General features: G+C 38.0%; 1 protein-coding gene across 7 annotated transcripts in view; it reads left to right on the top strand.

Moving 5' to 3' along the window:
- Positions 1–21,205, top strand: part of COL12A1 (collagen type XII alpha 1 chain) — a 98,351-nt gene extending 77,146 nt beyond the window's left edge. For 5 of the 7 annotated variants that reach the window (XM_054062599.1, XM_054062604.1, XM_054062597.1 and 2 more), the window contains 14 exons: positions 696–773; positions 1,442–1,528; positions 2,333–2,386; positions 2,909–3,004; positions 4,004–4,057; positions 5,021–5,074; positions 6,153–6,206; positions 7,320–7,391; positions 13,724–13,759; positions 13,870–13,936; positions 15,215–15,403; positions 16,486–16,554; positions 17,604–17,774; positions 20,138–21,205. In XM_054062599.1, the coding sequence (XP_053918574.1) occupies positions 696–773; positions 1,442–1,528; positions 2,333–2,386; positions 2,909–3,004; positions 4,004–4,057; positions 5,021–5,074; positions 6,153–6,206; positions 7,320–7,391; positions 13,724–13,759; positions 13,870–13,936; positions 15,215–15,403; positions 16,486–16,554; positions 17,604–17,774; positions 20,138–20,319 (1,263 nt within the window). In that variant the 3' untranslated portion in view covers positions 20,320–21,205. Of the gene's footprint in view, positions 1–695; positions 774–1,441; positions 1,529–2,332; positions 2,387–2,908; positions 3,005–4,003; positions 4,058–5,020; positions 5,075–6,152; positions 6,207–7,319; positions 7,392–13,723; positions 13,760–13,869; positions 13,937–15,214; positions 15,404–16,485; positions 16,555–17,603; positions 17,775–18,148 lie in introns of all 7 variants that reach the window. The other 2 variants (XM_054062600.1, XM_054062602.1) reach the window with 2 other exon arrangements.
- Positions 21,206–22,202: the final 997 nt, after the last annotated feature.

The raw sequence follows: 22,202 nt of genomic DNA, 5'->3' as shown, positions 1-22,202 counted from the left end.
GATTAACTGTACTTAATATGTAATCAATGCTATTACCTGGGATTCATATTAGAAGATTTAAGTCTGCAGCCTGACCCATGTGTGCAAACCATAACACCTACAGAACATTCTTGGTGCTGACCACAAAAATATTTGTTTGTAAGTATGAAACTACAGGACCATAGCTCTTGGGGTCAAAAGAAGAGAGGAAACTGCTTTGACCTTGTAGTCTACCTGTGGTCCTTACTTCAGCCTTTCTGCAGAACTTTTCACCACTAATGTTGATGGAAAGTTCCATACATTAATCTGAATTAAAATATGAGCCAAGGACTGCAGTCCTTAGAGCTGGTCCAAATGTTTTTCAGCCAGATTTTTTGTTGAAGTGCATAAGCACTCAGCTGATGTAGAAGTTCACCTGTACTATTCATTAAGTATTGCAAACTATATCTTGAGTCACTTTATTTGGTTACCTTTTGCCCCTGAACAAGAGCACATATCAGTGCTTGAAGTTCTTGTAGTCTTATGTAGGCTTGTTTTAAAATTTCCTATTAGTTTTCAATAATTTTTCTGTGAGTATCAAAAAAAGGAATTGAAGGTCTGAATGTTGTTAACTACATTAGAAATCGTTTTTTGAGGGGTCATTTTTAATGATAATGCAACTAGATTTCATAAATAGTATCTCTCATATATTTCAAGAGTCCTTCTTTCTTTTATAGTTAGAAATACAGAATTTTGACATTGTATGCAGTCCAGTTTGGACTAGTAGAGACAGATGCTGCGATCTTCCTTCTATGGTAAGTATAAATGAACTATAGGCTATTCAGAAAATTGTTATTAATAGCAAATGTAGCAGTATCAATATTAGCCTGGTATTATACCTTCTACAGACAACACATCTAAATTGCAGCTGTCAGAACAACCAGTGAACAACACTCCATTTCAACATTTTGTGTCTGAGCGAGAGAGCTGTGGTAGCATGAGATGAGCATGAGAAATGTGTAATGTGTTAGAATGGAGTCCCTTAGGAATGGTGGAAAAAAAAAGTCAGTTATATTTTGTACTCCAGTGATATTTAAGATCCTAGGTATTGTGAATGGAATAGCTATATTGTTTATTTAATCTGTTCTTAGACTGACAATCAAAATTAACTACTTTATTCTTTTTCAATGCAAGCTGATTGTCTAATGTATATAGTTATTAGAACAACGGAAATTGCATGTGAATTTGACTTTGTGCCTCTTGTTAATGTCTTGTGTAGTGTGTAATGTCTTGTGTAATGTGTGTGAAGCTCACAGAAAATTTGCTAACAACATGAAAGATCTTGTAAAAACATTGAAACATTAGCTGTGAGTTTTACTTGCACTTGAAAAAAGGATAATAGAGAACCTTACTGCTACATTGTAGAAAAGTATGCTGCTGCTTTTCTTTAAAAGGACAGTAATAGTTGTGATTGAATTTTCAGAGAGATGAAGCAAAATGCCCAGCTCTTCCAAATGCTTGTACATGTACTCAGGACAGCGTGGGACCTCCAGGACCCCCTGGACCAGCTGTAAGGAACTATTTGCAGTAGATAGATTTTCTGATTTTTAAATTTATGGAAGTAGTTTTGTGTTGGTCTGTGGTTTTGTGAAACAAAGGTCGGTCAGAGAGATGTGCATAACATCATGATAATCTGTTCTCCTTTCATCTTAGTTTAAACCACAGCTGGGCAACTCCTACCATCTCTAATTGTTTATATAATAATCCTTTTCCCATACTTCTAGTGTGATCCCTGTGAATAGCTCCCCATTGTTTAATATAATAGGTTAAAAAGAATCTGGCCCAATCTCAACCGTCTTGCACTTCATGTACAGGATATTTTTAATGGACTGTGCAAATATTTTTCCTAAATACAGAGTCAGTATTTCATTCCAAGGAAAGATTCTTTATACTCTGTCAGGGAAATAACTTAGTTACTCTTTTTTATGTGGATAGATAGTAATCTATGGAATGGATGTACTCATACCAACTGCTTTGAATATAAGGGAGTTATACTCAGTCCAGTAGTCCTACGTTGAAGCTATCAAAAATGCTGCATGAGGAATCTGAAGCCCAGTTAAGTTGTCCGGCAGTCTACTAGGGATTTTGATTAATATTAATTGAAGAAGTTTGTATCTGCAGAGACAATAATGACAACAATTTTTCATGGGCTAAATTGGCAAGGCTGAAACTGTTGTGGTTTACCTGAGTTTCTGATGCATCTCTTGTGCTAGTACTCTTTTTAGCAGTGTGATCTATCTGCTTCAAAACCTCTGGCTTTCAAATGAGAGGTTGATTTGTAAAAACACATTTTTATTCCGAATATCCAATTTAGGGTGGCCCAGGAGCAAAAGGTCCCAGAGGTGAAAGGGGTTTGACTGGATCAGCTGTAAGTATATTTCTGGAACGCATCAATAATTTTGCTACGTGGTTACCTGTATGAAAATTCGTATGTTTAGTTCTATGCTGAGCTAAGAGTGGAGATTAAAAATTTAATTGGAAATATGCCTCTAATTTATTTATGTGCAGTCTACTCATTTGAGGCTATGCACAGCTTACATTTATATGTAGCCTTAAAGGCATTGTCTACACATTAGGAAACTAGAGGACACGCATCAGTGTGTTAATACTCACTCTGCAACATCATTGTCCTTTCTTCTGTATAGAGGAGTCAGCTATACTTCTAATTAAAACTCCCAGAAGGTATGCATTGTCCTGAGACTGCCAACACGATTCACAGAATAGCTGATGAAAGGATATGGCAATTAGATAACTATTTCTATGGTTCTTAAGTATTAAATGTGTCTCTAGGCTTCTGACTTCCCCTAAGTGTCTAACCCAAAGGATTTTGCAGTTACAGATCCAAGAAGGGGTTGTCATTTACAATCTTGTTCTAATTTTCTGCTTTAAGGGCCCACCTGGTCCTCGTGGTGAGACAGGTCCTCCTGGCCCTCAAGGTCCCCCAGGTCCACAGGGTCCTAATGGGCTGTCAATCCCAGGAGAACCGGTGAGTGGCCATTCTTAGTGTAGGTGGCACTGTGTGTGGAGTCAAAGCTATCCATGGGGATAGTAGCCTTGGGAAGAGAGTGGCATCTTTGTCCTAACATTTGTTTATTTCCTGCAATGCAGTGGTATTATGAAACATATCTTTTTCTGAAACCAGTCTTTTCCAATAGAACTGCATTCTGTCCTGAATTTTATATATGCTAATGGGATGTCTGTGAAAGGACAGTGTCTGAGCATTACAATGTATTCCATTTTTAATCTTACATGCTTTTCTGTAGAGCTGCTAGGCTTTCAAGTTCTAGGACTCAAAACTATCAAACTATGGAGCAGAAAGATTAAGCATCCAATATTATTCTGAAGCCTTTCTCACAGATTTAGATGTCCAACTAATATTTGCTGAGCTTAAATCAGTAACTGAAAGTTCCGAGTGGCAATGGGAAGTCTATATCTAGGCATACAAAATAGCCCTTTGTCTTAGGGGGATTTCTTGGCAACATGCATATTTTAGCAAGGGGCTACTTCTGATTTCATGTACAGGCTTTCAGAGCCCGAGTAGCTCTGTTAACACTGAGTTTTCACAAGATTCTGCTTTTTAGAGCAGACAGCATAGGTAAACCTTTGTCTACGTTCTGAATGTATCACGACTGCTTTTGCAACATTTTGATAAGTAAGCACCACAAACGCAGAAATTTCAGTTTCCTGTTTAGGAATAGCTTGAATTTTAACATAATCAGGAGCTTTTGTATGAGTTCTTTGATTAGAACATAAAGTTTATGAGAACAAGTATTCAAATTGGTCATCCTGCATTTGCAAATGTTTGTGAGATTATCATTATTGCTTAAATTAAGAGGTATATGTATCTTGGTTTATTCCATAATACATAGTTGGTTTGTGGATTCCTTAATTTAGGTATCTTGCAGAAAATCTTTTGTGTCCATTGACATGTAGATGATCTATTCTGTGGTTCAGAATGTCTAAAATTAATTTATGAAAATTATAGGGTCGTCAAGGAATGAAAGGTGATGCTGGCCAGCCTGGACTACCAGGGCGATCGGTAAGTCAATTCTTAGACAAGATATTGTCATTTTACACTGTTCCTGATGTAGCCTGGCTGCTGGACAGCTGTCTTTAATATGACTAGGAGTATTAGGTTCTTCTCGTGTTTTCCTAAGCGATAGTTTTGGAAGCATAATTATCTTACACTTAGGAATTCGAAATACAGGAAATAGTAAACCATTCAAAACAGCAAGGGTGAAAGAATAGCTGTACTGAGTCAAGCCAAATGTCCATCTGGACAGTTGTGAATGCACAGGGACAGATGGGCCATTGGATTAGGAAAAGTACACTGATAACTCCACAGGAAGGTCTCTCAACTTCTGGCCACCTGCAGTTAAATGTCTTCCTAAAATAAACATTGTAGAACCTTTGCTGAACCCATCTTCAGCAATATTACCTAATTGCTTTCTTCTTTTGTAAGTCAAATGGTCTTGGGACATTAATTGTATGCCTTCTGAAAGAAGAAAGCAGTATGAAATTTCCCTTACTTTCAGGCTTCTTTGTTGCAAGCTAGGATTAAGGTTTGAGGAGAAAAAATATGGGACTTTTTGTTTTGAATAATCAGAGGTCATTGATCTGCACATATGGTGACAGAACTTCTATGCCTTGGTTACTATTTTGTCCTTGTTTTTACTGGGGACGTGACTACATGAGAGATGCTTAAATGGTATTGTGGGTTTAGTTTCATATATCAGTTAAGGTCAGTCATAGACCAAAAACATTTTTTAAATTGAATTATGGACTGGTAAGGAAATGGAAGTGAAAAGTAGAGTGAAGGTGAAGACTCTTTGTCATGTATATGAAATGAATGGTTTCTCCTAAAGATTTTTTTATTTTTGTAAATGCCAAAAAGCAACATTGAATACAGATAAACATTTCAATGTGTGCATACTGGGATGATTAGCATAGCTATTCTGTTTGTTCTGTCATGGATACAGTTAATTATTCCTATTTCCTCTAGGGAACCCCAGGTTTACCTGGTCCACCTGGCCCAGTGGGACCTCCAGGAGAAAGGGTAAGATTTCCTCAGTTTATCTTCTGAAAAGACTAAGTAATGTTGGTTTCTCCCGTGCCCCCTTCTTTATCATATCTTTCTATTTTCAAATGCTTTTTCAAAAGCAGTCATTTTATCAGTATCTAATCTGGAAACATAAAAGTGGAAGGACTGGAAAAAACTAGGGGTGAAACCCTCCCCAGGTAGTCATTAGGTAGCCAGATAGTTTCTGTAAAACTTGCACTGCTTGCTCTCCTGACTAGATTCTCAGATGCCTGATCCCACAGAGCAGTGTGTACGCTGAGCAGGGCTCTGCTGAGGTACACAGCTCTGATGTTTTCCACACACTGTTGCGCTGCAGGTGATCACTTTGAAACTCTGCTCGTCTCAGCCCTCTGATCATCTTTGTAGCCCTCCTCTGGACCCATTCCAGCAGTTCCATATCCTTCTTATGTTGAGGATTCCAGAGCTGGATGCAGTATTCCAGATGAGGTCTCCCAAGAGAGGAGTGGAGGGTCAGAATCACTTCCCTGGCCCTGCTGGCCATGCTTCTTTTGATGCAACCCAGGACACGGTTGGCCTTCTGGGCTACGAGCGCACATTGCCGGCTCATGTTGAGCTTCTCATGGACCAGCACCCCCAAGCCCTTCTCTGCAGGGCTGCTCTCAAGCACATCATCTCCCATTGTGTACTGAAACGGGGATTGCCCCGACCCAGGTGCAGGACCTTGCACTTGGCCTTGTTGAACCTCATGAGGTTCTCACAGGCCCAATTCTCCAGTCTGTCCAGGTCCCTCTGATGACATCCCGTCCTTCCAGTGTGGCAACTACACCACTCAGCTCGGTGTCATCACACCACTCAGCCTGGTGTCATCATAATAATCATGATAGTTACTTTTATAACTTACATTGTGGATAGGTTTTAGATTACATGCTGCTAGTAATCAGTACTGCAATTATATAATATTAGGGGTTGGACTAGGTGATCTCCAGAGGTCTCTTTGAACCCTGACCATTCTATGGTTCTGTAATATTAAAGGCCATTTTAATCAGGCTACAGTCTTAGGTTAATCTCTAATCATGCTTTTGTTTTCCAATAGGGTTTCACTGGAAAAGATGGTCCCACAGGTCCCAGAGGCCCACCAGGACCAGCGGTAAATATAATTTTGCCTTCGATATATATTGAAATAAGAGACCTGAGCCAAGAGAGTGCCACATTGACATATTCAGTTTCTGTGAAATATGAAATGGATCCTTTGTTTAATATCCTAAATGGATCTAGGAAATTGTTGGTAAAAGCTGAGCAGAAAGCAGCAGAAAGCAAGTCTTCACAAACATTTATAAGAGTGGTTTCAAAACTGATTTCTGCACTTTAAAAAAGGGAAGAACCAGATTACCTAGTTCTTTAGGCATGATCTTTAAATGCATAAGTAGTTCTGCTGAAATCAATCAACTTATTGCTGTAGTCTGCTGAAAACAGGCGCTGTCAGTAGTTTTCCCTGACAGTGTTTGAGGATTAGTTTTTGCTACAAAAGCTACTGCATTGTGTTTTATTCAACCATGTTAGAAAAGGTGCTGGTTGTTAGAGTAAAACAACCCTATCACCCTGGATCAGCCAACTTGAGATCTTCAACTCCATCTTATGTGGTCCAACCAATAACGAGGTGGAAGATGTATTCTCGGTAGACACAGATACACAGAATACACATTTATGCCATGTATATTTATATAGACAGGAGTTATTAGGGCAGGATATTATTTAGGATGTCCCTGCTCCCCTCCAGTTGTCTTTCTGGTGCTCCTTTGTGGGTGTGCAGGTGGGCTTTATCACATAATCTAATACTGGTCTTTTATTTGTTCAGATTTATCTAGTATCAGTGGAATGACTTCTATGGACTTTTTATTGTAGACTTTTACATGGATCACAGACCTGCTAGATAAGTTAGAAGGCAAAACTGTCTTGTACTCCTTTAGGAGTTATTAAAAGTGATACTAAACCCATAGACACTCTCTACATCTTTAGATTCAGAAATTCCTTTTAAACTGCGGTGTTATGTGAAAGGACACATTTCCATGAAGAAAGAAAATATTTTTTTCTGGAGGAAAGTTTTCAAGGCTGATATGTACATAACAGAAAAAAACCAAACCCAACAACCTGATAGGAGCCATTTTCAGTATTGCTTTGCACCAGTATAATAACACATTTTTTATTAGCACTTAGGCTGTTGTTGATTTCCACAGTTTGTTTTACATGTCTTCTGCTGTAGGGTGCTCCAGGAGTTCCAGGAGTTGCTGGACCAAGTGGAAAGCCCGGGAAGCCAGGAGATCGTGGGACACCAGTAAGATAATGATACATTTATAATATCAAATTTAAAATTACAGTTTCTTGATGAATATGAGACTTATCCTTGCTTTAAATACTTGTCTAGCACTTATGACAGTGGTTAATACAGTGAAGCTAACCTAAGACCACAAGCCTTTTTTTCAAATGATTTTGTTTTTACAGTATGTCATTTTGCTGAGTTTAATAGTTGAGGCTGGAAATTGTGGTCTCTAGTTTCCACTAAAAAAGATTATAGGCTATTTTGTGCCAAGATATATATTCCTTTACTGCATAAGCATGAAGAATTGGGTCAGCAAAGTGGTTGGAAAGTCTTTATATTTTAGTGTGTGTGTGTAGTTAGAAAATGGTACACTGCTGAAGGTGGACAATCTTTGATAATATTACATAATCATTTCTGGTTTACTAATGTTTGGTGTTTTTTATAACGTGATACTGAAATTATTTGGGCGTGGTTTCTGTGGGTTCTATTCAAACCTTTAAAGTTAAAGTACATCCTGAGTAGGGAGAAAGAGCAGGGGGTACTGCCTCCTACCAGCAGTTTGAGGAGAAATTTTGTTTTCAGGAGAAATTGATTAATTTATAGGATCTTTGAGAAATTATGCTTGAGCCAGGAGTGGAGACAGAAATTGCAACAGGAAGTCATTTATTACTTGTGCCTTAATGTCTAGTAATCGGCCAGAATTTTCCATCTTGTTTCAATATCATTGTGTATATGACAGCTGGATAATTTGGAAGAATATGTAGTAGGCTGGGCAGCTTGGTGGCTATGAAGGGGAAGTTCCCAGGAGCACCTGGAAGCTGGGCCATTTTGTCACGCATACGCTGAATTCAGTTTCCACTTGCCAGCCTATAAATCCCATTTCTCCTTGCAGTAGACGACACTGAGTGTCTTAGGAAAGTACTAAAGCCTTTAATCATACATTGCTAGTGTGATATTCCTGCCGTGTCAGATGCTTGATCGACATAGCTGGTGCACAAGGTGCTGTGATTTATTCACAAGTGAGGCTCAAACTACTGGATGTATTTTGAACTTTCCTTTGCCTGGCATGCTGGATAGCCAGCCCAGTTCAGCAGCAAAGATCTTCTGCAGGTAAATAATGTGCATAGAAGTAAATTTGACTACAAGCCCACTTTCAGTGCTTTTGCAAGGCAAAGCAGTCAACTCCTGTCCAAGCACCACATGTAAGTTCTTCTACACTTTAATCTTAAGAGTTCCTTTCAGTTAGAAATACCTTTTTTTTTTTTCCCCCCAGTTATTGCTCTTTCTTGTAATGGAACACTGTGCATTATATTTACTATTTCTTATGTTTCTAGAACAGAACCCAGCAGGGATTCTGGCTTGCACCTTGCACAGATGTTTTATCAGACTCCTGGTGGACAGAATTTCAGCGCTTTCCTTTGTGTGCAGTATTAGAATTGCCAAAGGTGCAGCCTAATGGCCAAATGCAGCTTCCAGTGTCCTGAATCATAGTTCAGGCCTGCCTGAATTTATAACTTCCTGTCCCGAAGAAAGATAACGAGGCTTCACATTGCCTCTGGTAAATAGAAAGAGTAAATAACTTTCAACTAGATCCTGACATTTTTTCTTTTACCTGAACAATCTGTATTGTTGGTAATACACGGCGCAAATCAGTTAATAGGCTCCTATAGGGCAAGGAGCAATTCATTTCAGGCAAAAGATACAGTTACATGCAAATTATGAGGATCCTTAGTGTCGCAGAGACATTTCCAGTGAACGCAGTCAATTGGAGCTCTTCCTTGATGTGCTAATTACCACTAATGTGCTAAACTGAGGCAGACCACACCACAAATGTAGCTGTAAATATTTCGTCTCAAAGTGTACTTATCTTAGAACAAGTTGATGCTTGAAGTGCTAACTGAATTTTCACAGCAGTAGGAAATTTAACTTTATAATCTACTTGTAAGTACTTCTGAGAGAAACTTTTATGGGTTTTTTTTCAGTGTAGTAACAAAACCAAGAAAGGATCAGTAAGAACACAAATGAGTCAATAAATGAGAATTTAGCACTGTCTATCCTAGAGGAAACTAATATATCTGTTCTCTGTGTGTGTGTCTGGTCAAACAGAGAGTGAGAATTTAGTAGCAGTCTGTACATGTATTTTAGGGTAACAAACAGCAAGAATAAGAAAGAATTCAGCTAAAAGAGGATATTGACTCTTGAGGAAATGGATATAGAAGAACTTGGATTACTAGGGAAGGAAATTCCAGTACGGTTATTTTATTGGTGTGGGAGTGAAAAAGGTAATGCATGGGTAGGTAGACTATGTGATCTTCAAGTTGAGCTGTCTTGTTTATAATTCAGACTTTGACAACAGGGTCTGACTGTTGGTCTAGGAAGTCGCCAGGAAACAGTGCAAGGCATTTATGTTTGTTTATAAGGTGCTTTTAGGGTGATGCCACCAGGACTAGACAGCCTGTGAAAACCTTTAGAAAGTAATTCTAAGCACATAAGGAGGAGGTTTACTGTGTGTTAAGTGCAGTTCTTGAGTATTTCCTGTTCTCTGCTGCTGTGTATTCACTGATCTTATGTCCATCTATGCCAACATCCTAGATGAGATCTCAAAAAGATGCTGCTTTGGGAACAGCGAACTGGTGGTTCTTCTAGGGAGCAAACATTCTGTCTGCAGAAAACAACTGAGAGCATTATCTTTTAAAGTACAAATAGCAAAATGTCCTTTGTTTTGTCCTTCAGAAGCAGAATTTTGCTGCGGCTCCAGCTTTCATCCCACAGCTCAGAAAAATCCCACATGCAGCATAAACTAGCTTTTCCTCATTCTGACCCCAAGTAACTCCCTCATTGCAGGATATCAACAAAACAGAATGTCAACAGCAGCTGCTGCTTCTCAAAATGCTGGCAAGCAGTTGGCTAAATTGCATGCTTTTATCTATTAAAAGAAAATGAACTGAAATTTAAGAAGAATGTAACGAAGCGGGAGGAAGGTGCCAACGGCAAGTCAGTAATTGCAGTTGTAATTGTCTTTTGGAAATCATATTTCTTAAATATCCAGGTGGAAAAAGAAAATTTTTGTTAACATAGCTAGTTAGCCTCTGATCTCCAAACTTTAAAATTAGTTTGGAGTAACCTATAGATCTCCACTCATATGGCTGAATCAGTTTTATTTTTGCAAGGTCACAAATTGAAGAATGAGGCTCATTTGGTCTCAATGAAGTGTAAAATTGACTGTGTATCACTTATGATTAAGTGATGATCTTAGCCTTTTTCTAGCTGTGAGAGCTTTGTTGGCAGTACTTTGGAGCAATGTTGTGCTTTTGTTACCAGAGCACCTTCCTGTCTACCAACCTGTCTTGTAGCTGAAGACTGCCTGAAGAACTTTTCTTGACTGGTCAGCAGAAATATTTCCAGAAACCATATATAGGATTTGAACACTTCAAGTTTGCTTCATCTTTTCCTCTTCTGTGTATGGTGCTGGTGTATGGATGCTCTAGCAAGTGAATTCATTGAAAGAAGGCACTTTAAGTAATTATTAGAATATTACTTGGATAGTAGATCAGAAATCTGATTTCTAATGATCGCACTTACCTAGTGAATAAACAAGAAAACATACTGCATGGTTTGCTTCCAGTCAGAATGACATGAGGTTGTGCTATGAAAGCGCTTAGAAAGAATAAGAATACAATGAGCAGGTATTATGAATACGTACTCACCAGATAATTTAAAATGAATACACTTTTAGAAAATACAAAAAATTGCCAAGTTTCAAACGGAAAGAGAAGCACCAAATAATTTGAATATTCCCTCCTCCCTCATGATTTTCATGTTATAAACTAATGTAAGTGAAAAACTGCAATTCTGTTCAATGGATATTTCAGATAAATGTGATAGTTTCTGACTGAGATGGTAACGTTTGTTGAATTCAGAGATGAATTACATCTCTTTTAGACCTTCAATACATCAGCATTTACCAGAATGTTAATTATTACAGAATGACAGATGGAAATGTCATGTTTTCCTGATGGTCATAATTGTTATCTATTTATGTTGTTATGCCATTTACAAGTCCACAGTCTGTTTAAGCATGCGGCTGTTCTAAACTAAAATTAGAAGACAGATCTTTTCCCTGTGAACTTCACAGAGTAAGAAAATTGTAGATTAAGGAGTGAAGGACAGAAAGGAAAGAATATTCAGCAGTTTGATGAGTTTATTGTGTCCGTATTAGTAACTATCTCATTGGTGGCATAATTTATTCCAGTGGCACATTTATGGTGTTGCCATTCTAAATCTTTAATTTGATTCTGTACAATTAATTTTGCATGAATGATCTGTTGTGCATGATGCAAATGCACCATATACCAACTACTTACTTTAGTGATGGATGAGCTGCCTAATATTTTCTGTGGCATGTCATAGGGTACCTATCTCAACCCTGCTGCAGAGAAGCTTAGGTAGTGCTCTAAGTTCACACCCCAACATTTCCCATGGGAATTTGTTTGCCCAAAACCTTGTTCAAAGTCTATGAAAGAATGCCACTGCATTTGAATTGTATCTGCTGTGACCTCAGTGGAATGGCTTGTCATCTCGTGTTGTTGAAATTAATTGTGGGTACTGTAGGAATGTTATGAAAAACAGCTGTGGCCCACACTTCGCCTTTGCTTTGTTAATGGTGGTAAACAGGCTCCTTAAAGGAATACTACAGTGTAAAAAGCAGCAATATTTAGGATGTATGTGTAAGTATGTGGAGAACACACAGAGCAGCACATCATCAAACTGTTTTTTCACCTTTCAAGTACGCCTTACATTCAAATAGTAGTTTAGGCTACAAGTGGAAATCTCTTTGAACTCATACTGACCCCTTTTGGCTTGACTAACAAAGCTCCAGTGCTCTTTGCAGACATTCTGGCAAGTGAATTTACAATAGATTTTTAGAAGGACTCAGCTGTGGCCTAACTGCGTGCACTGAAGTTGCCTGTAAAACTCACAATGACCACTTCAGAAGCCACAGTTTAGGGCAAAGTTTTATTTGTACTGCCTTGGGATTTGGCATACTTCATATTTATGACAGTGAGTACTCAAGAGCATCGGAAGGGCTATTCATGACAGCTTCCTAAGCAGGTCTTGAAGTAAATCCAGTTGTATTTTCTTTTTTTCTTTTGTATTTTGATGTCAAAATTAGAACAGTTTTAAAACATTTTGCAGATGTTTAAATTTTTCAAAGGCCAACTTAGTGGCTAAACCAAATGGCTTTGAATCTAATTTTCTACTTATTTTAAATGGGCATCTGTAATTTTTACTATGGCAAAAATCATGTTGAATAGACCAAAGCAATCCTTCTAAGCTCATTGCTATCTATTTTGGAAATCTTTAAAAATCAGTCATACCAAGCATCGTGATTACATTTTCTTTGGAAAGTATGGTCTACTCTCTCAATGCTTTTCTTTGCTAGCAGTGGGATCAAACACAAGGCTGAAATCTGAAAACATTGTGTGAGAGTTGCAAAATTATGTTTGCAGAGAAGATTGTGCGTGCCTGTCTCTAGTTCAGCATTTAAAACATCTTTAGAGTATACATGATGTTTTTCCAGCCATGAATACATGCATATATAAAAAGTAGAATCCAGCTCACTGGCTGGCTTCTTACATAGTATTCTTGAAAACCAAAAACCCCGCAGCAGCCACTAGAATATTCAAAGACAAATGGAAATTGCTGATAGACAGGAGTTAGGTCTTGGCAAATCTCAATAATTATAAAGCAGCTCAGGCTCAGACTTCCGTGAGGCTATTGGAAGAATATAAGTGGTTGAGAAGTAGTAGGGAAGCTGGCATTATAAATAGAATAAGCACTTAGTGGCATCTCTCTCCCTCTTATGTGTCACCTCAGCCTAGCACTCTTTCACTTAACATAGGGTCTCTTTCTTGTGGGTTCTACCTTCCTTAGATATGCTTCCTAGCTTACCTTCTTTAATGATGAGTTGACTTAAGACTTAAAGTCATATAACTCACACAAGACTGTTCATCATTTACAGAAATGTGATGTTAGAAATCCAAATTTCAAATTGCCAATGTGATCCCAGTGTCAAAATATGTCAGTTTCTTTGTCCCTGGTTTGAATTTTTCCTTCAGATAATTTTCTTCTGCTTCTGTCAATGTGTGTGATCATACACAAAAGATCATTGCTTGTCCAGTCTTAGCTGGGACGTGGTTTAGCATCTCTGAAATGCAGAGTTTAAGGAGGACCAAGTCTTTCTTCTTGAAGGAGTCCAGTTTTCTAAAATTACATGTCTCAGGCCTATAGGTGAGATGGAATAACATTATCCTTCAGTTGCTTTATTTTTGTTGTATTTATTTCAGGGTACACCTGGAATGAAGGGAGAAAAAGGTGACAGAGTAAGTCTGCTTTAAAGTCCAGTTTTCTTTGATTTTTTTAATTAAGAACTATGTCTTTAAAAGCACAGACACTTGCTAATGAAACACTTGTTTTGGTTTTGATTATTTAGGGTGACATTGCTTCTCAGAACATGATGCGAGCTGTTGCAAGACAAGTTTGTGAACAACTGATAAATGGTAAACAGAGATGCTTGCTTTGTTTCTCATGCTAGTAATTTATTACTTTGCTTGTTTCAATTTAGTGTGATGGGATACTAGGTACAGAGCAGAACAAGAGCTTGAGTAGTATGATAGATGTCCAATGACAATGACTTGGTGGAATAAAAATGTAGCGCTAAATTTTTGCCAGATCCAAATGGCTAGCTTGCTCATGAACTAATCTGTGACCTTTGGAAATACTTGTGCAAGTCTAATACTCTGATGACTTCCCTTTGGCCAGTCTGGTCTGAAATTACTTTATCATAATCATAAATCAGTATACATTTTCTCATTAAACGTGTGATCTTCAGGAGGAGGGAATTGATGAGAAAAAGGATGCTCTCTGCAGGTACTTTGCTAGCAGGAAGAGACTGGGTGTTGGGTAAATACTATGCCCAGAATGAGCTGTGCTATATGAGTAATAATGATATTTATTTGGATAAGGACTCCAAAGTGAATTTCAATCCTCTACTGCCACACAGTGCAGCTTTGCAACCCTTGTAAGTGTTCTCTGTAGAACTTTGTCTCTGTCAGTAGACCTGTCGAGGAGGACAGAGGCAAATGTGTCCATAAATTGTTCTTAATATTATGTCTATGACAAGGGCAACTGCTAATGGAGGTAAACAGATATACCTTTAGGTTCATTAAGAGTGCTTGGGTACAGGGAGGAGGACAGTATGTCCTTTAAAATGTCTCTGATGGCTGCTATTTGCAATACGTCTGTTAGTTAGCCATCACAGAGGAGGGAAAGTATTTTCTGAGGTCATTCAGTATCTCTTTTTTAAACATCCCTGCCTTATTTTTTCCATATTCAGTTAATCTCTTTGAGGTTATGCTAGGACTGGCACATTACACTAGTCAAATAGGGCTAGATGTACCCCTCCATTAAGGGCTCCTTTCTGCGTAGCTACACAATGCTGTTGCTTTTGTTTGGACACCTTTCTTTGCAAATGAAATTTGCCTGCATGCAGAAGGCTTGAGAAAGCAACTGTGTGCTGCTGGCTTTACATGTGAATAATTTATACTGTGTCTGCGGTATCTTTAGAGCTCTGAAAGTACGTAGAAATGTGATACTCCACCTTTTGAAGTGTAGCAAGTCTTCTTAATTAATTTGTACCAGTTCACTGCTAATTTATTGAATGGGAACAAGGATGGGATTTAAAAAAATTAGATAATTTGTTGTTCCTTTCCAATCTGATAAAAAGACTTTCAAACATTTCACATGTGTTATTGAACCATTTTTCTTTTCTTTTGAAGGTCAAATGAGCCGGTTCAATCAAATGCTGAATCAAATCCCGAATGATTATTATTCAAACCGTAACCAGCCAGGGCCACCGGGGCCACCTGGTCCCCCAGGAGCTGCTGGGACAAGAGGAGAGCCTGGACCTGGAGGAAGACCAGGATTCCCAGGACCTCCTGGAGTCCAAGGACCACCTGGTGAAAGAGGTGAGTAAATTCCAAGGCAGCTGTATATTTCATAGTGGACATAGTACAGAGACTGCCAGAGGAGCAATCTGATCACTTTACCTTTACCATGTCAGACTAAGAGGACCACACCTAGCAGTAGCCCCTTAGGTCATTTGGATTGCCTGAGGGACACTGTTAATTTTGGAGGACAAGGTTAGTTACATCAGTGTTTTTTTCCGTCTTTTCCTAGCTCATGTTTCATGAAACACAAACTGGTGTAACATTTTTGCTGCTGTCTCAGGCTTCCACAGGATATCCCAGGAAAATGAATGTTCTCATAACTCTTTTGGCACTAAACAGCTATGTCTTGAAAGGCTGTTTGGAGTAACACAACTTCGCGGAACAGAACTCTGATTAAGAGAGAAAATGAGTCATTACCAAGCATAAAAAGTAGGAGTTGAAAGAATTAGGTCTGCATCCTTGGTTATTTGCAGTACTGTCAGAGTACTCTGGACTCAAGCAACTCTGGACTGAGTCTGAGCTTATGGCTAAACCCTTTGTGGCTATCTTGGATCATTGCAACGACATGGAGTGTCTGTACTGTACTACGTTGTAATCTTTGCTTATTCCAGCTGCTGTACCATAGCATAGACTCAGTAATGTGTTTTCTAGCATATATTTTAGTATAATTTTTAAAAAAAGTTTAGAAAAAATTAAGGAAGCATGAAATTCTGAATTCTGCTCTTTCTTGAACTTATTTGATCATCACTGTTTTTAAGAAAGTGTAAAGCATCCTTTGTAGACTTACTGTTTGTGGCTTAAAACAATAAGGTTCTGTGGTGTTTTTTTAAGTACCTCTAAGACTTTTCTATGTTTGAGAAAGTTTATTTGTTCTCAATTACCTCTGCAGCCCACTTTGGTTTTAGGTTAGTATATTTATTTTCAAATTATTTTCCCAAGTGCACATTTGGCCATCTGTACAAAATAAGGTTTGACCAGCCTTGTTCCGTTAAATAATGAGAACTAAATATTAATACCAATAAGAGAGGATGAAGAAGTATTTGTTGATGTGGTTTCCTTAATTTGGTTTTTATTGCTTTTTAAAAATTATTATTCTGTAGGATTGCCTGGAGAGAAAGGTGAAAGAGGGACTGGATCCCAAGGACCACGAGGTTTGCCGGGACCACCTGGTAAATATTTCTTATTTTATCATATTGCAGAAAAGTAGGAGAAAAAAGACAAAACTTCTTCATAGGGAGCCAGGCTACATTTGGTGAATGAACAAGCTTTACTCTATCCAATTCATGGTTTTGACATGTATTAGAGTTTATTGAAAACCCCTGCAAAAAAGGCAATTTAGAAAGATTTTTTTTTTATGGCCAATAGATATCTTAATCTTGTAATTTTCTTGTCTGGCATGCTCGCTTGTGTGAAAATGTATTACCTGAACTACATTGTCCACATATTTGCCAGATGAGCATTATCAGACAATACCTTTGCAGCATCTAGGTCCATTTTTCACTTATGTTTACAGAACTACAGATTGTGTCTGGACTACAAAATATAGACCCCCCAAGTTAGCAGATGATAGAGTCATAGTATTTGACCACTGGTTTTGCTCTTCTTATCATGCAATTTTGTTCACCGATGCCTTGGCAGAAATCAGCTGCATCATTCATTTCTGCTTGTAGTTTACTAAGCCAAACATGGTTTTCCATTACCGGACCCATAAGATGCTTGCAGCAAATTGTAGCCCCAGTTACTTGAAGCTTTACTTTTCTGCTAACCATAATAAGACTGGTTCCAAAAAAAACATTACCTCATCTATCCTGGGGCTACAGGGTAGCAGAATTAATGTACTCTTCTATTCTAATTGAAATCCAGTGTGCTTGTCTAATCTAGTAGTTTCCCTTGAGATCTTTGTAACTTACACGGAGGGGAAATAAACCAGAGAAGTCATTGATATTTCTTACTTGGCTCAAACCTTACTAAATCAGTTTCTGTGAATAAATCCTTAAATAAGCCACACACAGGGAAGCAACTAATGATGAGTCACATTTCTAGTTTTCCTTTGTTTTTCTTTCTCTTGGTCCCCATATAGTAACAAAGTGCAAGTGTTTTCTCACCGAAGACATAGCCTAGTTTGTGTAGTCTAGACATCAGTAATGTTAACTGTTTTATCAAACTGGCTTTTAAAGAAAATGACCCCCTGACCACCACTTTTCAATTCTAAAATTAGGTCCACAAGGAGAATCTAGAACTGGTCCACCAGGCTCCACAGGATCACGAGGACCACCAGGGCCGCCAGGTCGTCCTGGAAATGCGGGTATTCGAGGGCCACCAGGGCCACCAGGATATTGTGATTCTTCCCAGTGTGCTAGTATCCCATACAATGGCCAAGGATTCCCAGGTAGGTTATGAACTACTTAACTTGGCTCAATTAGCCTTCACAGATATAGCTGTTCACATTGAGTTCCTTTACATGAGACAGTCCTGCTAACTTGGACATACTGAATCAGGAGGAAATGGTTGCAATGAGCAGGCCTGCCTTTTGGCAATGTGCAGGTATATGAGCAGTCACTGGAACTTTGGTTCAGATATACTTGATGTTATGTGTGATTTGCTTTTAAAAGGAAGTAGTAACTAAATATTGTAGTGTTTTTTTTTAAAAAAAAAAAAAACGTAGATAGTTAGCAGTTGATAATGTTGCTCATAGGATTTAAGTGACCATTTTCTTCTTCTTCTTTTTTCCCATCCGTCCCCACCCCTTCCAATCGTCTTCAGAACAAGGTTGAATTCTCCATGTTTCTCTTGAAAAATAAAAAGAATGCTGTGGTTGGCAATTTCCGTGTGTCTCTTTCTGAGCAATGTCAGGATTTTTTATGCAAAATTGATATCTGAAGTAAAAATTTTCCACAAAGGAAATCCATTCAGTCATACAGTACAGACAACTGAAAAACACCACTGTCCTACAATTTCAATCAAGTTAAGCACCATGGAGTCTCTAAGTAGCCCTGTGTCATATCGATCTTCCACTCTGTGACATAGCTCAAAGCAGTAGACTGCTTCTGGAATCAAAATAAAAGGTTACAGTGACCATCAATTTCTGACTGGAAAGATTCTAATATATTTTAACATGGGGATCCTGCAGGACCACAGTATTGTTAACAAATTAATATGTATGCATTGCAACAAAATTAGTGTATGTGATACTGCTGTTGAATATGGTTTGCTGTTAGTCTATTGTGCATGTACCCATGAAAAGAAAAAAAAATAATATATATATATGTGTACACACTTGCAGACTCAGTGCTGCTGGTTAAAAAGCCAAGTGGTTTTGCAGATCTCACGCAAAATTCTTATTTAAATGAAAAAGAAAGAAAACTGTACCTGTGATTCAGAAGTGTTCTCCTTTCTAGTAAGCAGCTATGTATACATATATAGATATATGCCTATGACTTAACTGTTATGTATTTAGTTGGATGAAAGTATGTTTTTGCACATCAGATGGACTTTTTAAAAGACTAACATCATCTTTGACCTGTTTCAGGTTTCGGCTAACACATTTTCTAAGTCGCCAGTGCTGCTTACAGTTTGAATACATGAAAATCCTGTTTCTGAGATGTTTGCGCACGTGCTTATTAGAAAATGAGTCCGTATGGATATTTCACCACGGATATGGTTTTTGAACCATGTTGACCTCATAGAATGGGGAGATTCTTTTTACTAACACAACTTGTGAATGAGATAAAGGACAGTGTTGTGAATTCCTTAAGCCTGTTGCATTTCAATAATAAAATAAACAGTCTTTCTTTTTTTAAAAAAAGACCCGACCATCAAAAGCCTCAGTGGTGAAGGAGGCTTATAAAGCTACTAACCAGTAAAGGTAATGCCATTAGAAGAGAAAGCTTTAACCTGGTAAAGGAGAAATTACTTATGTAAATAGTAAACTAATTGTGGCTTGTAAATTATTTGTATGGGACCGTATCCACTAAAATCTGTTAACAACTCTACGTGATGCTTTTGCATAAAAGCCTGCTGCTGCTTGCTATGTGCCAGAATAACATCTTTGACAACTTATGAAACCTACCTGTCTGTTGCTTGTTACCAACATGTCTGAATCGGGGCATGTGCCTTTCTTCATATGTAATCTTGTTGGATTCTGTAACTGCAGTTATAAATACCAAAGTCTTATAATTATTTTTCTTCTGTTTTGCTGTAGTTTTTGGTGTTCCTGAAGCACCAGCTGTAACTCGGTTTGTTACGAGGAACAGCACAAGAAAATGACATGTACTGTATATTGCTGCTGGTGATAGTTATGTGTAAACTCACTTTCCCATTCTCAGAGAAAATTAGTATATGCCAAACCCACGTGTTCATTTTACCTGCTCCATGTCTTCTACTAATTACACAGACTAAAATAAAGTCCAGTGGTTTGATTTACTGAAGTAGCTGTAAAATATTTTCTTTATTTGATTTGCTTTCTTTTCTTTTACAATAATTGGTCCCTTGCATAATTTAAGACTTTCTGCAATATTTTCTGTATTATAAATACAAAGCTATTCAAAATTAATTTTAAACTTTTTATTATTTTATTGTCAAAAAGTATTCATGGACAAAACTGAAAAATACCCCTAGTGAACTATTAATTTATATATTTATTATATGGAAATAAGATTGGACTAACATTATGTAGACTAACTCTCATTGTATTTGTGGATTCAAAGACATGTGATAACTATTATGTTCAATTGGACAACTATTTTCAACCAGAACCATACGTGCCTGAAAGTGGACCCTATCAGCCTGAAGGTGAACCCTTTATAGTACCTATGGAATCAGAAAGGAGAGATGACGAGTATGAGGACTATGGAGTTGAAATGCATTCACCAGAATACCCTGAGCACATGCGCTGGAAAAGATCGCTGTCAAGAAAAGCAAAAACAAAACCATAAGAGATCTGTGTCTTGTTTTGGTTTTTTTGGTTGGTGGTTTTTGTTCTTGCTATACTTCCATTTGCAAATACACACAGGGAGAGTGCATCATTTATTTTGCAATATAGATTTCTGGTTTTTTTGTATCAGACACCCCCCTGTTTTGTATTTTGCTTTTGTGGGGATAGCAATGTGTGTACCTAGAGACTTCATATTGCTCTGGAAATGCTTGTAAAATACTTTTGCATATAATGGCTACGTACAGGTTAATATGTGCATTCAGTTATCCCAGTGCTACCTTTTCATCAAAATAATGTAAAAACAAATAAATAAAAAAAGAAAACCAAAAAACCAAAACAAAAATATCCACAGAGCTGCTGCAAATTTTCTAAGGACCGTCTGCTTTAGCTCTATGTTTTTCTTCTTTTTCAAATGCATGTTCACAGTTCAGTCAGATTGCAGGTCTGTGTTATCTAGTTAAAAAAGAAACAAAAATACTCTCTCCTTCCAAACTCGTTGCCATTTTCTTCTATTCTTAGTTACACTTCACAGAGCATATATTGCTCTTATACATCTCCTTTGAACACCACAAACATTAACTAGCTGAAATCATTGTATCAACTGGATACAGTTTAGTAATGCCTGAAATCTCCTTGTTTGTAGACACAGTAACATTTATGCCAAATTGCAGTCAATCCTGCAGAGATGGAATTGCATGTTTATGTTGTATATTTAGTATGGAATTTTTTTTTCAGAATAAAATATTTCGTAGTTATCAAAAGCAGTTGGAAATTGTTTGCAAGACTATTGATATAGAATTGCTGCTTTTATATTTTAACTGCAAATTGTGAATTTCACTGCCTTATATTATTTATTTCTGAAATGAAAGAGGCATTTTTCAATAAAACTACTGAAAATTCATGTGCGTCTGTTTATTTTTGAAAGGTGTGATGAGACTGATGTGCCTGAATTCTATCAGAGTTATTTACTCAATCATTTGGAAATGACAGGTACCAAAAATCATCTAGAATGAGAATAGTCTTAAAATAGGTATTGGCTGTGGTGATAGGCTAATAGTGATAGGACGAGGGGCAATGGCTATAAACTGGGGAGGGCCAGATTTAGATGAGACATAGTGAGGAATTTCTTCACTATGAGAGTGGTGAAGCACTGGCACAGGTTGCCCAGGGAAGCTGTGGCTGCTCCATCCCTGGAGGTGTTCAAGGCCAGGTTGGATGGGGCCTTGGGCAGCTGGTCTGGTTGGACGTGTCCCTGCCCATGGCAGGGGGTTGGAACTGGATGATCTTTAAGGTCCCTTCCAATCCAAACTATTCTATGATTCTATGATCTAGAGGTCTGTGGATGTCTCAGCAGTCTTCCACTGGCTGAGGTATGAATGAGACTTATAACAAATTCGGTCTGCCAAGCATTTGGTAAAGAAAATGAAAGAGAGCCTCTGAGTTTCGGTCGCAGTCTATCTTGGGGTTTCTGATGGGTGACTGCTGCAGAGAGAGATTCTCTTTCCACCTGAGGAACTACTTGAACTGCAGTGAGTACCTGCAGCCACAAAAACTTGTAATTCCTCATGTGCTGTGCATGTTGTAGTGATGGCAGCATGGGGTTCCATATTATCCAATAGCTTGCTTGGGAAAGTGGATGTTTGCTGTTGGCTAAGCTACTGCCTGCTGGGACCATACATGAGTGGCTATTGTCTGCTCAAGAGATCATATCTGTCTGCACATGCTTTGGTCACAGTGATGGCTGTAGAGTAGCTTTACCCAGAGAGGAGGATGAGTGGATTTGGAAAAGAACAACAAAATTTACAAGAACAACAAAACACCTGAATCACTTGCTAACTGAGGAGAAGAGAGAGTAGACTGATGGCGATCTTGGGAAACTTTGTT

The sequence above is a fragment of the Cuculus canorus genome, chromosome 3 (genome assembly GCF_017976375.1).
Source record: "Cuculus canorus isolate bCucCan1 chromosome 3, bCucCan1.pri, whole genome shotgun sequence".
NCBI lineage: Eukaryota > Metazoa > Chordata > Aves > Cuculiformes > Cuculidae > Cuculus > Cuculus canorus.
This window is presented reverse-complemented; position numbering and strand designations above follow the sequence as displayed.